Below are 13,793 nucleotides of genomic sequence, written 5' to 3'. Positions count from 1 at the left end.
GCCAGATACAAATCAGGAAGATTGGAGATAGTCCTGGATTTCAGTCCATCAGGGTTAAGAGACTCGTTAAAGGTCACACAGCTAGTAAGTGTCTGAGGTCAGATTTGAACTCAGGTCTTCCTGACTTAAGGACCACATGTACAAAAATATTTATAGCAACTCTTTTTTGTAGTGGTAAAGAATTGGAAATTGAAGGGATTACCATCAATGGGGAATGGATGAACAAATTGTGGAATGAATGTGATGGATACTATTGTTCTGTAAGAAATCATGAATGGGGGCAGCTCGGTGGTGCAGTGGATAGAGCAGCGGCACTGGAGTCAGGAGGACCGGAGTTCAAATGTGACCTCAAAAATTTAATAATTACCTAGCTATTGTGATGTTGGGCAAGTCACATAACCCCATATCCTTGCAAAAAAAACCCCACAAAAACACAAAAATCATGAATAGATGAACTTCAGAAAAGGCTGGACTTACAGGAATTGATGCTGAATGACATAAACAGAACCAAGAGAGTATTGTACATATTAACATTAACATTGTGTGATGATCAACTATATTAGACTTAGCTCTCCTTAGCAGTAGTGATTAAAGACAGTTCTGAAGGACTTATGATGAAAAATACTATCCACTTCCAGAGAAACAGTCTCTATGCAAACCTAAACAGACTAGTTTTGATAACTTGACTAATATGGAAAAATGTTTATCATAGTTATACATGTGTAAACTACACCAGATTATTCGCTGTCAAGGAAAGGGTGGAAGGGAAAAAAATGTGGAACTCAAAATCTTACCAAAAGTGAATCTTGAAAGCTATCTTTGCATGTAATTAGAAAAATAAGTAAAATTTTAAAAATCTATAGGAAATTAACCCAAAGTTATAAGAGTAAACCATTTCCCAATAAATAACTGGGTAACAAATAAGAACATTTTTCAAAAAAAGAAGAAATCAAAACAGACAAGAATATCAATGAAACATTTAAGAAATAATCAAGAGAGCAGAAGGAAGTACAGAATTGGGGAATAGGTAAGCAGAGAATTTTTGAAATTTCAGTGTTATATATGAATTAAGTTTTAAAAAACATACTCAAATAATACATAGTGGGGGTGGGGAGAAGGGACCAAACTGCATTGTACAAAATTTTCCAATTCAATAATTCCTTCTTTTTGTTTTTCTCTTTACATTTTGAAATGTTCATATTTGGTAATGTTCTTTAAGTTGATAAAAAAAAAGGAAAATAATTTTTAAAAGGATTGTAAACTGTTAACCCCTTCCTGAACAGTTGCTCAAAATCACTAATATTAAGTGAAATGAAAATTAAAGCAACTCTAATGAATCACTTCCTTCTCATTAAATTGTTACTGTTATTGTTTATCCTTCATTCTCTTATTCTCTTTTTTTTGCAAGGCAATGTGGTTAAGTGACTTGCCCAAGGCCACACAGCTTAGGTAATTATTAAATGTCTGAGGCCGGATTTGAACTCAGGTCCTCCTGATTCCAGGGCCTGTGCTCTATCCACTGCACCACCTAGCTGCCCCTATCCTTCATTCTCAAAGAGGACTATAACTTCAGGGAGGTAATGTCATGACATTGTAGGTGAATTTGACTTAAGTGGTAGAAGGCTGTGCAGAATCATTAAGCCTCTCTTTCTCTCCAAAGCTTTCTGGTTCCAGTGGTCAGATATGCATCTGGATGACTGGATGTGACCCTGGATGCAATGGGTCTGTAACAGGTCTCAGTTTGAGTGGATAAAGATAGGAAAGTTCCATACTGGAGGATCTCTTGGGAAGGCAGGCATACTGATCTGTTGTTGGTATAGCTGTGAATTGTCCAACTCTTCTAGAAAATAATTTACAATTATGTGGGAGAAGAGGTTAAATTTGCCATATCATTTGACCCAGAGCTGGGGTTATATCTTGAGGAGGTTGGTAACAGCCAGAAAAAAAAATTAAAATGTACTATCATGTTCATAGCATCTTTGTTTATGATAAAAAATTAGAAATAAAACATGTGTTGAACAATTGAGGGATAGTGAAATGAACCACTGGGTTTTAATAAAGTGATCGAATTATTAGGAAATGTTCCATGAAAAGAGGTGACATTTGAGTTTTGAAAGAGATAGGGATCAAGAGGTAAAGATGAAAGTGTCAGTCTTTGGAAGGACATAGAATGGAAATAGAATGCCATATGTAAGGAACAACAACCAGAGTAGCAGAGAGGGCATCAATATAATAGCAATCAGCTTGCATAGGTAAACTGAAACAAGATTTTTAAAGGACTTTAATGCCAGGTAGAGGAAAGAATGGCTCTGTTGGAGGTGGAAGGAATACTATAGCTCCTGATCACCCACTGGTGTTTTAAATTTTACTCAAAATCAATCATCATGACATCATTAGCCCTTAAATATGAAACTTTACTACAAAATGATACAGCAAAAGCAAAAATAATTATAACATACTCAAAGAAAATCAGTAATAAGCAAAATATCACATTCCATAGATGAACCTAGATCACACTCACTCATCAACGAATTCTCTTTCTAGGAAAAATGGGAACACAAAGACAGAAAACCATTTCCTCAGCACAATTCACATCTCTTGACTTCAGACCTTGATAATCCTTAGGTCTCCTCAGGATATACCATACAAATTGTATTTGCTAACTGCTTCCCTTCTGGTCCTTTTCACTCTCCTGAGCAAATCTGTTCTTTTTCACTTTTTTTTGAACTGATGAAACAGTGACAAGTTCTTTCAATTCAGAATTACCCATTTAAAAGGTTCTGAAATCATGGTACAATATTCTAATAAGAAATAGTTCCCTTAAGACAGAGATTATTTAAGCTTTTCAGGTTGACTCTGTATAGTAAGACAAGTCCAGCCCAGGGTTCATACACCAAGGTTCTGGGCTGTCCCTTCAGCTCTTAGCATCCTATAATTATATCAGAGCAGAGCTCATAGTAGAACTTGGCTTCCTAAGCCTGGAGGGGTTTGCATGAATTGATGCTGAGAGACAAGCAGAACCAGAAAAACACTGTACAGCCTAATATCAACATGGGGGTGATGGTCAACCTTGATGGACTTGCTCGTTCCATCAGTGCAACAATCAGGGACAATTTTGGGCTGTCTGCAATGGAGAATACCATCTGTATCCAGATAAAGAGCTGTGGAGTTTGAACAAAGTTCAAGGACTATTCCCTTTAATTTAGAAAAAAAAACATATCTTATTGTCTGATCTTGTTATCTCTTATACTTTTTGTTTCATCCTTAAAGATATGATTTCTCTCTCATCACACTCAATTTGGATCAATATACAACATGAAAAAGAAAGTAAAGACTGACAGATTGCTTTTCCGTGGGGGTTGGGGGGAGGGAAGGAAGTAAGACTGGGGGCGGGGATTGTAAAACTCAAATAAAATCTTTAATTAAAAAAATTTTTTTTAAAAAGAGCTTGGCTTCCTGGGCTGTGCAACAAGCAGAGCCAGCTCCTCATTCAACAGGATTCTTTGTCCAACAAGATCCGTGGCTTTTTAGATGGCAAAGAAAATGGGAAGCCTTTCCTCTCATTTTCTCTCAAAAACCTGAGGGAGCAGTAGAGAGCAGTAGCTCAACTAAGGAGTGTTCCGCCATCTTCCAGCATGAAGCTTGCCTTTTTTTATTCAGTCAATATGACAAGAAATGACTCCCTTCCAATCAGCCTGCAATGGGCATCACAACTGAAAGTTTTCTGTCTTGCTTATTCTCTTTCTTGCCTCTTAACTTTGCTTCATCACAGCTGTTTCTTCCACTGGTTCCTTCACTGTTCTGCTTCAAATCAGAGCTTCAAGCAGCCTCCCTAGTGAGGTAAACTAATGAAATCCACCTGTTGATTATGAGACCCATAGTCTTTATTTAATCTTCCATAGTATCCAACATTATTTGATTTACCACCTTGTCACTTCTAATCTCCTAAACATGAAAAACAATCACACATAAATGAGCTGTGAGAGTATAAAGTGCTTTGCAGCCTGGGTCATTTCTCTCCCCGTCCATTCATCCGAGGGGCAGTTTTCTACCCCTCCTACCAGTATGTATTTCTTTCCATATGGATGTTGTCAGATTTTGATATACACAAATTCTTTTTTCTGCCCCTTTTCAGCAGCCAAACTATTTACAAATGAAAGGGGCAGTACCTTACAACTAGAGGACTCCAAAAGCATGTTTCATTACTCTAGATCAGTTTTTAAAACTCCTGTGGGAATCTAGTGAAACCTATCAACCTCATCTCAGAATAATGTCTTAAAATGCATAGAATTATAAAGCATTTTGAAATAAAAAATATAAACTCCCCCAATCTAAGTTTATGGACCCCACTTGAAATGTATCCAGAGACCCCTTTTGTGGACCCCAAGTTAACAGCACTTATTCTAGAAGATCCCTTGCAAAAACAATAGTTGTCTTTAAACTTAGGCCAACATAAAGTGATTATAAAGAGATTATAAAGAGTTATAAATAGATGAATTAAATTATAATTGTAATATTGATGTTTAAAGGTCTTCCAAGGTAATCATTACAGTGTATTAGGAACATTATGAAAAAATGTTCCTGTTCTATCATTGTTTATGTGTAAGTTAAACCAAAGCAGGGTTGTACAGAGAGTAACTAATTAAAGCAAATAAACAAAATAGTCAAGTGCAAAGGTTTTCACATTGAAGAAAATGTGCCTGGTGAGTACAGGTGATATATATTCCTCATACCAATGCAACAATCAGTGAAATCTAGCTCACTGGATTTAATGAGGTCCCCATTGAGTATCCTCTGGAGGCTATTTGTTTGTTTAAAAAGAAAGATTTGTGGCATTTAATTGAGATACTTCTTCATTGGGGCTAGCGAGGATGCTTTTAGAATAAGAATGACCAAATATAGTGCAGAATTTCCTACTGATTATAGTACTGAGTCTCATAACAAGAGGCAGCTTGGTTTACTAGATACAAAGATGACCTTGAAGCCAGGAAAACCTGAATTCAAGTCCCATTTCTAACATAGGTTGGATTTGTGAGTTTCTTTCTCTAGGAATTATAGGTGTAATCCCTGTCTAGTTCTTTATTGTATGACTAGTGAGAAACAATTTAAGAAACAAAATAAGTAGTACTGATAAGAAACTTCCTCTATCTAGGGAGAAGCTCAGGAAGGAATCCAAGCAGGGCCCTCTATGTTTCATATGTAAAATGATCCCCCAGAGCAGCTAAGAAAATTCGTCATTCTATATTCTGACTCAAAACATAGGAAAAAATCCTGCTACTATCAGCAAACTAAGTTTCCATAGTTGAAATAAGAAGTGACCAGAAAAAGAAAAAAATCATATCCATAAATAGCAGAAGAAAAAAGCTATTTCTGTATGGCAGGAAATAAACACTTTGGCAAGAAACAAGTTAGCACATATGGTTGCAGGCAGCAAGGTTTTAACATGAGAATTTGATTGGTTATTAGTGAGTCTAGTTCCAACCTTTTTTTAATCTAGTTTTTTAATCCTTATTTCTATTTATACCATTTTAGACCAACTATACTGAGAAGGGAAGATGTCCTCAATTATAATATGATATTCTTTCAAAATACTTGGTATTGGGGACAGCTTCATGGCATAGTAGTTAGAACACTGGCCCTTACAGCAGGATCACCAGAGTTCAAATTCTGTCTCAGACAGTTAATAGGTATGTGACTATGGGCAAGTCCTGTAGCCCCAATTGTCTGAAAGAAAGAAAAAAAGAAAATACTTGGCCTTGGTATATTTTGGCAACTGAGTACCATTTATAAGTAAGCTACTAAAGTCTGTTATTGATAATAGTTTTATTTTTATTGGGTCTGTCCCTTCTCACTCCATCCGCTCCTCCCTTTTTAATGTTCTCCTTCCTCATATCTGCCTCTCGGAAGCTTTAGTTTCATTTAATTTAGCTCAAGTGCCACTTTTCCTGATCTCCCTAGCCATTGATATCTTCTTCTCCCTGCCATCCAAATAACTTGTATGGATATTGTATCTGTCTACAGACTCCTTGAGAGCAGAAACTGTTTCTCTTATGCTTAGCAGTATCTCCCTTATAGTAGGTTCATAATAATTGTTCGTTGATTAAAGTTAACTTCTCCCATCTTCACATAGCTTATTAGGTTTCTGAGTCTTTAACTTTAGCTCTTCTTGACTCCAAGACTAATTCTGTATCCATTTTGTCAGACTTCCGTCTCTTGTATGTTGTATTATGTGTATATGTATTCCTACTCTTTTCTGTATGTATATATATATATATATATATATATACACACACATATACACATATATGATGCCATAACATGCAAGTGAATTGGATTTAAGTGAGGCACAACTGTGTAACAACCTCACTCTTTCTTCGAGTCATCTTGGTCTTTTGGGTCAGATAGAGATTAAGATGATTAGAGATGGCCTTGAATACAATGGGAGACCTTGGTCTTTTTAACTAAGGTCAACAGGTTTCTTAGCTGACTGAGGCAATGCCCATTCAGTGATTTAAGGCTAAGAATATATGAAGCAATGGAAAACATTTCATATTACCCACATTGCTAAAACAAAAAAAAAAGCAAGAAAAATAAAGTAGAAAAAATATTCTTTAATTGTCATTCAGAGTTTATCATTTTTCTTGTTGGAGGTGGATAGCATTTTTTATCATGAGTCCTTTGGAATTGTCTTGCATCATTGTATTGATGAATAACCAAGTCTTTCAGTTATTGTTGATTATTGTTACAATACTGCTATTACTATGTACAGTGTTCTCCCGCTAGTACTAACCAACTTTTCATCAGCTCATGCAAGCCTGACTAGCTTTTTCTGATATTATTCCCTTCATCATATCTTACAGCACAATAATATTTCATCACAATCATAAACCACAACTTGTGTAGCCCCATTCCCCAATTAATGGACATTCTCTCAATTTCCAGTTCTTTGTCACCATAGAAGGGCTGCTATAAATATTTTTGTACATGTGGTTCCTTTTCCTTTTCTTTATCTGTCTTTGTGATACAGACCTAATATGGTTATTGCTGGGTCAAGGGATATGCATAATTTTATATCCTTTTGGGAATAGTTCCAAATTGTTCTCCAGAATATTTGAACCATTACAACTTAGAATCTTAAAGATTTGCATGGAGGTTGAGTGATTTACCTCAGATCACACACATAGCTAGTATGTGTCAGAGCTGAGACTTGAACCAAGGTCAACTTGTTTTCAAGGCCAGTCTCCATCAACTATATGAGCCTTCCCTTCTGTTTTAAATGATATATAAAATAAAGTTGGGACATGAAAATATTTTCATTTTAAGCAGGTAGTTTTATGATATTATACTATAGTAAGAATGGTCAGAATCTTCATTATAATATAAGTTGTAGAAGTTATAATTTAAACCATATAAGTTGTAAAGAAGCCATGCAACTATGGCTTATAAATCCTTTTGAATCATTACAAACACATCTCGGCTTTATAAAAAGGTACTTATTGCATACATCCCAAGTATTGTATTGATAGAACTACAATAAAGAAAGGTAAGAAAATACTGTAGCACTCCTAGTTACCAGGCAAACTTCTTAATTTCTGGGAAAGACCACAAAATATACTAACTTGTTCCACTTGCTAAAATAATTAACCTTTTTTCATAGATGAGTTTTTATACCTAAAAATAAGAGAGTTTTATAACTGGAAATGACTTTTATTGAAAATATACTTTCCTTTTTTGGTGGTTTTGTTAAAGTAGCAGGAAATGCTTTCAATTTAAGAGAAGACTATCTCACTAATATTTTGTTTACTATGTACTTAAGAACTGAGTCTAACTAGAAAATAAATAGAGGGGGTGAAGGAAAGTAGGAGAAAAGAAGAAATTTAATTTGTAAGCAGTGTAGATTAAACATGGTTGGGTCAGATTGACTGCATAGTAATTATGTAAAGAACTACCAATTTCTGTGTGACTTCCAAGAAATGTGTTAACAATCGTTCTCTGGTTGTGGTTATCGTGAAATAATGTTGTTCAGTCATGTCTGATTCTTTGTGATTCTCATTTGGGATTTTCTTGGCAAAAATACTGGAATGGTTTGCCTTTTGTTTCTCCAGTTTATTTTATATTTGAAGAAGCAGAGGCAAACCAGGGTGAAGCGACTTGACCAGGGTCACACAGTTAAATCTAATGACAGATATGAACACAAGAAGAAAAGTCTTCCTGATTTTAGTCCCAGTGCTCTATCCATTGCCCCACTTAGAATCTCTATGTGAATGATGAGCCCTAGTGAAATGGTAATTGGATTTAAAATTAAGATAGATAATAATATTGAGCTTGTTAATATATTAATTGAATTTATTTCTTTAATCTCAACTTCTTTCATTTTCAAATAAACAATTGAAGTAAGACATAATCTAACTGGTGAAACTTTGAGATTTTTTTCATTGCAAACAAACCTGGAAGTCTTGAAATATAGCCCTTTTTATGGCTAGCAAAACAAGATAGTCTTATTGCTGTGAATTTTAACATTTATAAAAGGGTGTTACAATTCTTTCCAGAAATTAATTTGGCCAAATAGTAGATTTGTTTATAGGATTAGTTTCTTTCCTCTATTCCCCTCAGTAACTTTTGAAGATTAATTGAAATCAATTGGCATACTCAGTAAGAGAATTTTAGATGATTATCTACCTGTCAAAAAGCCCACAGACATTTTAAATCATTATCCATCTGTTAGGTTTTTTGAGAAATATGTCAATATTAATCACAAAGTATTCATCTACATTTCTGATATAGTACAGTAGTAAGGGGGGTGAATGGGATATAACTTGTTTTGTGAGAGAATTTCTGCCATTGGCCTCCTTTTCAGGAAATAATTTTTCCATTTTTTGAAAAAAAATTTTTTTATCTTGGGCTTACAAAGAAAACTAGAATCCTATACTTCTGTCCTGAAGCCTTTTGTGCACACCCAGTATTTAATTCAGAGAATCGTGATGTGTGCTACTTGCACAGTTGTTTTTGTGTTGCCATTCCAAGAACATTTTCTAGGTTATTTTTTCTCTAAGCTCCTAATAATGAAAAGTTTCTCCTTATGATTGATAAAGAAGGAAATTCGATTTTAAAAGCATCTCAATTTAGTTTTTAAAAGCATGGGCAAATCTCTCTCTCTCTCTCTCCCTCTCCCTCTCCCTCTCCCTCTCCCTCTCCCTCTCCCTCTCCCTCTCCCTCTCCCTCTCCCTCTCCCTCTCCCTCTCCCTCTCCCTCTCCCTCTCCCTCTCCCTCTCCCTCTCCCTCTCCCTCCCTCTCCCTCCCTCCCTCCTTCTCCCCCCCTCTCTCTTTTCCTGTCCCCCATATACCATATTTTCATCCAAGATTCTTCTACTGTACCTGCCTTTGGGTGAGTGACTGCTCCCGGAATCATTTGCACAGTGTTAAGAGTTCAAGGGTCTGGCACTATTCAATGTTTGGTTCTGCCTGAATGTGCTGCTTTGCTTAGGTCTGCAGTAGCACAGGAGGAGCTTCTGGATGGCACAGATGGCAAGTTTGGATGAGAATGCCGGGTTCAAGATGTGCCACATGTTCAAAGAGTGATGGAGTCACAAAGCTAAGGCTTTTCCTGCCTCTCACCTCTTTGCTGCATTGAGGATGGCATGCCTCCTGCCTCAGGTCACTTCTGCAAAGCTAATGTAGCTTATTCATTAGGAGCCAGTAGCTGTCCAACATTGCTCATGTGGGTCTTTAGACTACTTGCAGCCATTGAATGTGTACCATCAATATAGGATGCATTTTAGTGTCTTGCACATAATAAACTGAGCATGTCAAGGTGTTGAACCATCACGTCAAACAGTGCAGGTGTTAGTTTGAAGGAAGGCCTTGTGATGACCATTCTTGCATTGTTTTTTGTTTTGGTTTTTGTTTTTGTTTTTGCACTGGGGCACTGGAGAATTCTGTAATGTATGTTATGAAAACCATTAGTTGTAAAAGGTAGGGAAAAATCCATTTTTAAAGTCACAGATTCCCCAGCTGATGGAAGTGGTCTTGCCACTTTTCAATTGCAATTTCAAAACATTGTCCTTTTCAATTGCAGCTATAATACTTTGCCAAGCAGAAGAACTCTGAAAAATTCAAGATTAGTCAGTAAAAAAGATGATGTTCATGTCTGTATCATGTGTTTACGTGCCATCATGAATTACCAGGTACGTATTCGTATTTCAAGAACTGTTGCTAATTTTGTTTGTTTGTTCCCCCCACCAAAAGTCCTCTTAACTATCTTGACAAATTGAATGTAAACCATTCTTTAAATTTCCTACTTTGTTACTTCCACTTTAAATGTTCCCTAATTTCCAATATGATATTATGGTCAGAATGAACTAGCTCAGAATCTCAAAATTTGGTCTGCCCATCCTCATTATGATATTTATCTACAAATCTGAGGAATGAAATAAGTAATAGGGAGCCTTTTTTTTCTTTATAAAAATAAACTGATTTTTTACTTGTCTCTAATTTTGAAGAATATTTTTGTCCATAAGAGACAGTGATATCATCAGGACATGAACAGCAACAGAAAAGGGCAGGCCAGGTGTTGGTGTACAAGAATTTATTAAGCTTCTAAGCTCAGCATATAGAAAGTCGAAGGACATTCCCAGCACTCAAACAGTTCACACTCCAGTAATGGGGGAAGTGACATGCAAACAACTACCTACTAATAAGATACAAATCGAATGAATTGGATATTTTCAACAAAGAATAAACACTAGCATTAGGTGAATTGGGAAGGGCTTTTCATAGAAAGGATTTTAGCCAGGACTTGAAGAAAGTCAGGGAAACTGGTAAGTGGAGATGGGGGAAGTATAGAATTCAAGCATTGGAGGACAGCCAGGGAGGATGCCCAGAGGTCAGACATGAAATGTCTTAGGCAAGAAACCTCAAGAAGGCCAGATCACAGAGTGCTTGGAGGAAGATAAATGTGTCACAAAACTGGAAAGATAGGAAGGGGCCAGGTTAGAAAAAGACTTTAGATGACAAACAGAGCAACTGGCACTGAGACCTTGGTCTTGTTTGTGAGACTTGGTAAAAAGTGTGATGTATAGCCAAGAACTCATATCCAGCAGATCAGAAATGCAGTCCCATTCATCTGGATAAAGCTGAAGTCAGAGTCTAGGGGGTTTTACTGGAGGGAACAGGCAGGCTTCAGTGTTTCAGTAATGATCCCAGGTAAGCATCCAAAGACATGAACTAGGCAGGAGCATCTAATTGGGCTATGTAGGCAAAGTTCAATTTCTATAAATACAAAATGAGGCTCTAGCAGAAATAAGAGTTCAAGTATTAGAAAGGAGGTTGGGGTTGTAGGGTTTAAATTAGATAGAAGATTAACAGAGAATTGTGTTGGGATAGGAATATTGTGTACATCACAGAAGTCCAGGAGCAACATAGTCTCCTTCATGCCAGTGGTAAAGGGCTCCTTAATCAAGGCAGGGCTTTCCATGGATGGTTGTGATTGTGGCTGTGATTATACTTGGATACCCTAGTAGAACCTCTGGCAAGGCTCCACAGTGCTGACAGGCAGATCCAAATGCCAACCAGCCATAAAAGGGGTGAGCTAGATTTTTGGTATTAGGGACCTAGAAGTGAAACCTTTTTTTGCTTGGCTTAAATAGCATTATGGTATGGCCTATTAATGTTTCTTTAGAACTATGTAATTATTATTTGTGCCAAACTGATGACATCAAATTGAAACTCTACTGAAAGATAAATATGAAAGATTTATAGGGAAACATTTAAAAGTCCAATAAGAAGCAGAAAAGTAGAAAACAAAGGGTTTGAAAAAAGGCCAATGAATCCTGAGGAAATTTAGGAAGATAAAAGTAACTGTGATTAAAAATTAGCACTAATGTCATTAGCTGCTTATGTGATCTTTAGTTTTAACCTTTAGTATCCTTTTGTTTTCATTTATCACGTATTTGATAAAAATGACGATCAAAGACATTTTATTATAATTACTGTAAGGATAACTGTATGAAGAAATGGCTAATGTTGACAGAAGGAGTTAGAATTTGACAACTTATGACTATGATGTAACTAGTAGTGACTTTCCAGTACTTTGACTAATTACAGAATTAGTCCCCAGAATTTGGCCAAAATTTTATTAATCATTCAAATTTTTTAGAAGTTACCAAAAGTTTGCAGAAATTACAGAAGTTGCCAGATCCAGTGTTTAGATATTCTGGTCATGATTTCCTTGAAAGCAGACTAGGCTTTAAAATTTTTAATTTGTTTTTTTAAAAAAATAAACATTTGATATCCTTCAAACTGAACCACAAATGTTCTGTTTTTCTGTTCATTTCAGTATGGCTTCAATATGGTCATGTCACATCCACACGCTGTTAATGAAATTGCTCTAAGTTTGAACAACAAAAACCCCAGGTAAGATTGTTCAGTGTTATATAATACTAATGCAGACTAAACTCTACTTGTTCTAGTTAGATTATGAAACCTGCCTATATTTTTGTCTGGATTAAAACATGATAGTATAGAATTTTTATGGTGGCCATTTTATATAGCCTAGTTAAATGGTGACACTGCTAACTCTTTTAGATACTGTTAGTTTTCTTGCTTGATAGACTTGTCTCCTATTATCTTCATTTTTAAATCTGTTGGATGAAGTGGGGATTTCTACAAATGTGATACTGGTAGAATCTTGGTTACTTTTATTTGAGTATCTTTGGTATGTGTCATTACTCTATAGTGTAATCACTCACATAGGAATATTTTTACAGAAAAAGCATTCCTTTCCACCTGTTACATCACCTTGAGACCTGAGGTCTTTGATATTAGGGCTATTCAATAAAGTGTACATGGAATATTTTTTTATTAGAGTTGGAAACTAGAAGTATGTGTTTAAAAACTATAAACTTTGAAAAGTAAAAGGAAGGTATTGCTTTAGTTTCTTTTCCTTCCACCAGTGAACAAATGTATGCATGTGTAATTATTATAAGAGGCAGCATGATACAATGGCCTAATACAATATAAAAGCAGAAAAAAACAACAACCAAACTTGGGTTCAAGTTCTTCCTTTGACATATACTGACAGCATACCCTGGGCAACTCATTGAACATGAGACTGCTTTTGGTTTTTTAAGAAACCTTAGAGTAGAGAAGGTGTGATTTACATCAATAGAGAGGACACTTCAGCATTCTCTATAGAAATGAAATCCCAGTTTTAATACTCATCCTTATCACTGTTTATATTATATGCGGTGCATATATATATGTATGTATTCATGAGAATGTGTTCTTAAATCATAGATTATCTCTGGAAAAAACTGTATTATTTATTTCAAAGGTATAATAATTTCAGCAAAGTATTTTATAACTTTTAGTTACTTTCTGTTTTTTGCTAGTTTTGTCAGTTTTCTAAGGAAAGATATATAGATAGATGGATTAGATCACATACTCAAGCACTATTATGCCCCCTGAAAAATCTAATTGGAAATGACATCCTCTCCAACTGGGTCACTATTTTTTTTATTTCAAATGAGAGGAGTTCCAAGAGTTGGCAGATTTAACTTCCTTGGTTTGCATTAAAATTGAATATAATTCTATAGGTACATCTTTAGCCTCCATGCTCCAAAATCCATTTGTTTTTGTTTAGAACTTTTTTACATCATTGTCTGTCACAAAGATCCTTTGTCCAAAGTACCATACGGGAGCCTTTCTCTAAGGGATGCTATACATTGGCACCAATAGTTGGCATATGATACACTCTTGTTATATTTTACTTTGAAAGTTTAAAAAATTTTTCTCCA

At 35.7% G+C, this 13,793-nt stretch overlaps 1 protein-coding gene across 1 annotated transcript in view; it reads left to right on the top strand.

The window, feature by feature from the left end:
- Positions 1-13,793, top strand: part of FMNL2 (formin like 2) — a 448,812-nt gene that overhangs the window by 363,546 nt on the left and 71,473 nt on the right. The window contains exons 7-8 of the mRNA XM_074215971.1: positions 10,076-10,184; positions 12,335-12,411. Of these exons, the coding sequence (XP_074072072.1) occupies positions 10,076-10,184; positions 12,335-12,411 (186 nt within the window). The remainder of the gene's footprint in view (positions 1-10,075; positions 10,185-12,334; positions 12,412-13,793) is intronic.

The sequence above is a fragment of the Macrotis lagotis genome, chromosome 1 (assembly GCF_037893015.1).
Source record: "Macrotis lagotis isolate mMagLag1 chromosome 1, bilby.v1.9.chrom.fasta, whole genome shotgun sequence".
Classification (NCBI taxonomy): domain Eukaryota; kingdom Metazoa; phylum Chordata; class Mammalia; order Peramelemorphia; family Peramelidae; genus Macrotis; species Macrotis lagotis.
The sequence above is the reverse complement of the archived record's forward strand: the minus strand, read 5'-3'. Positions and strand labels throughout refer to the sequence as shown.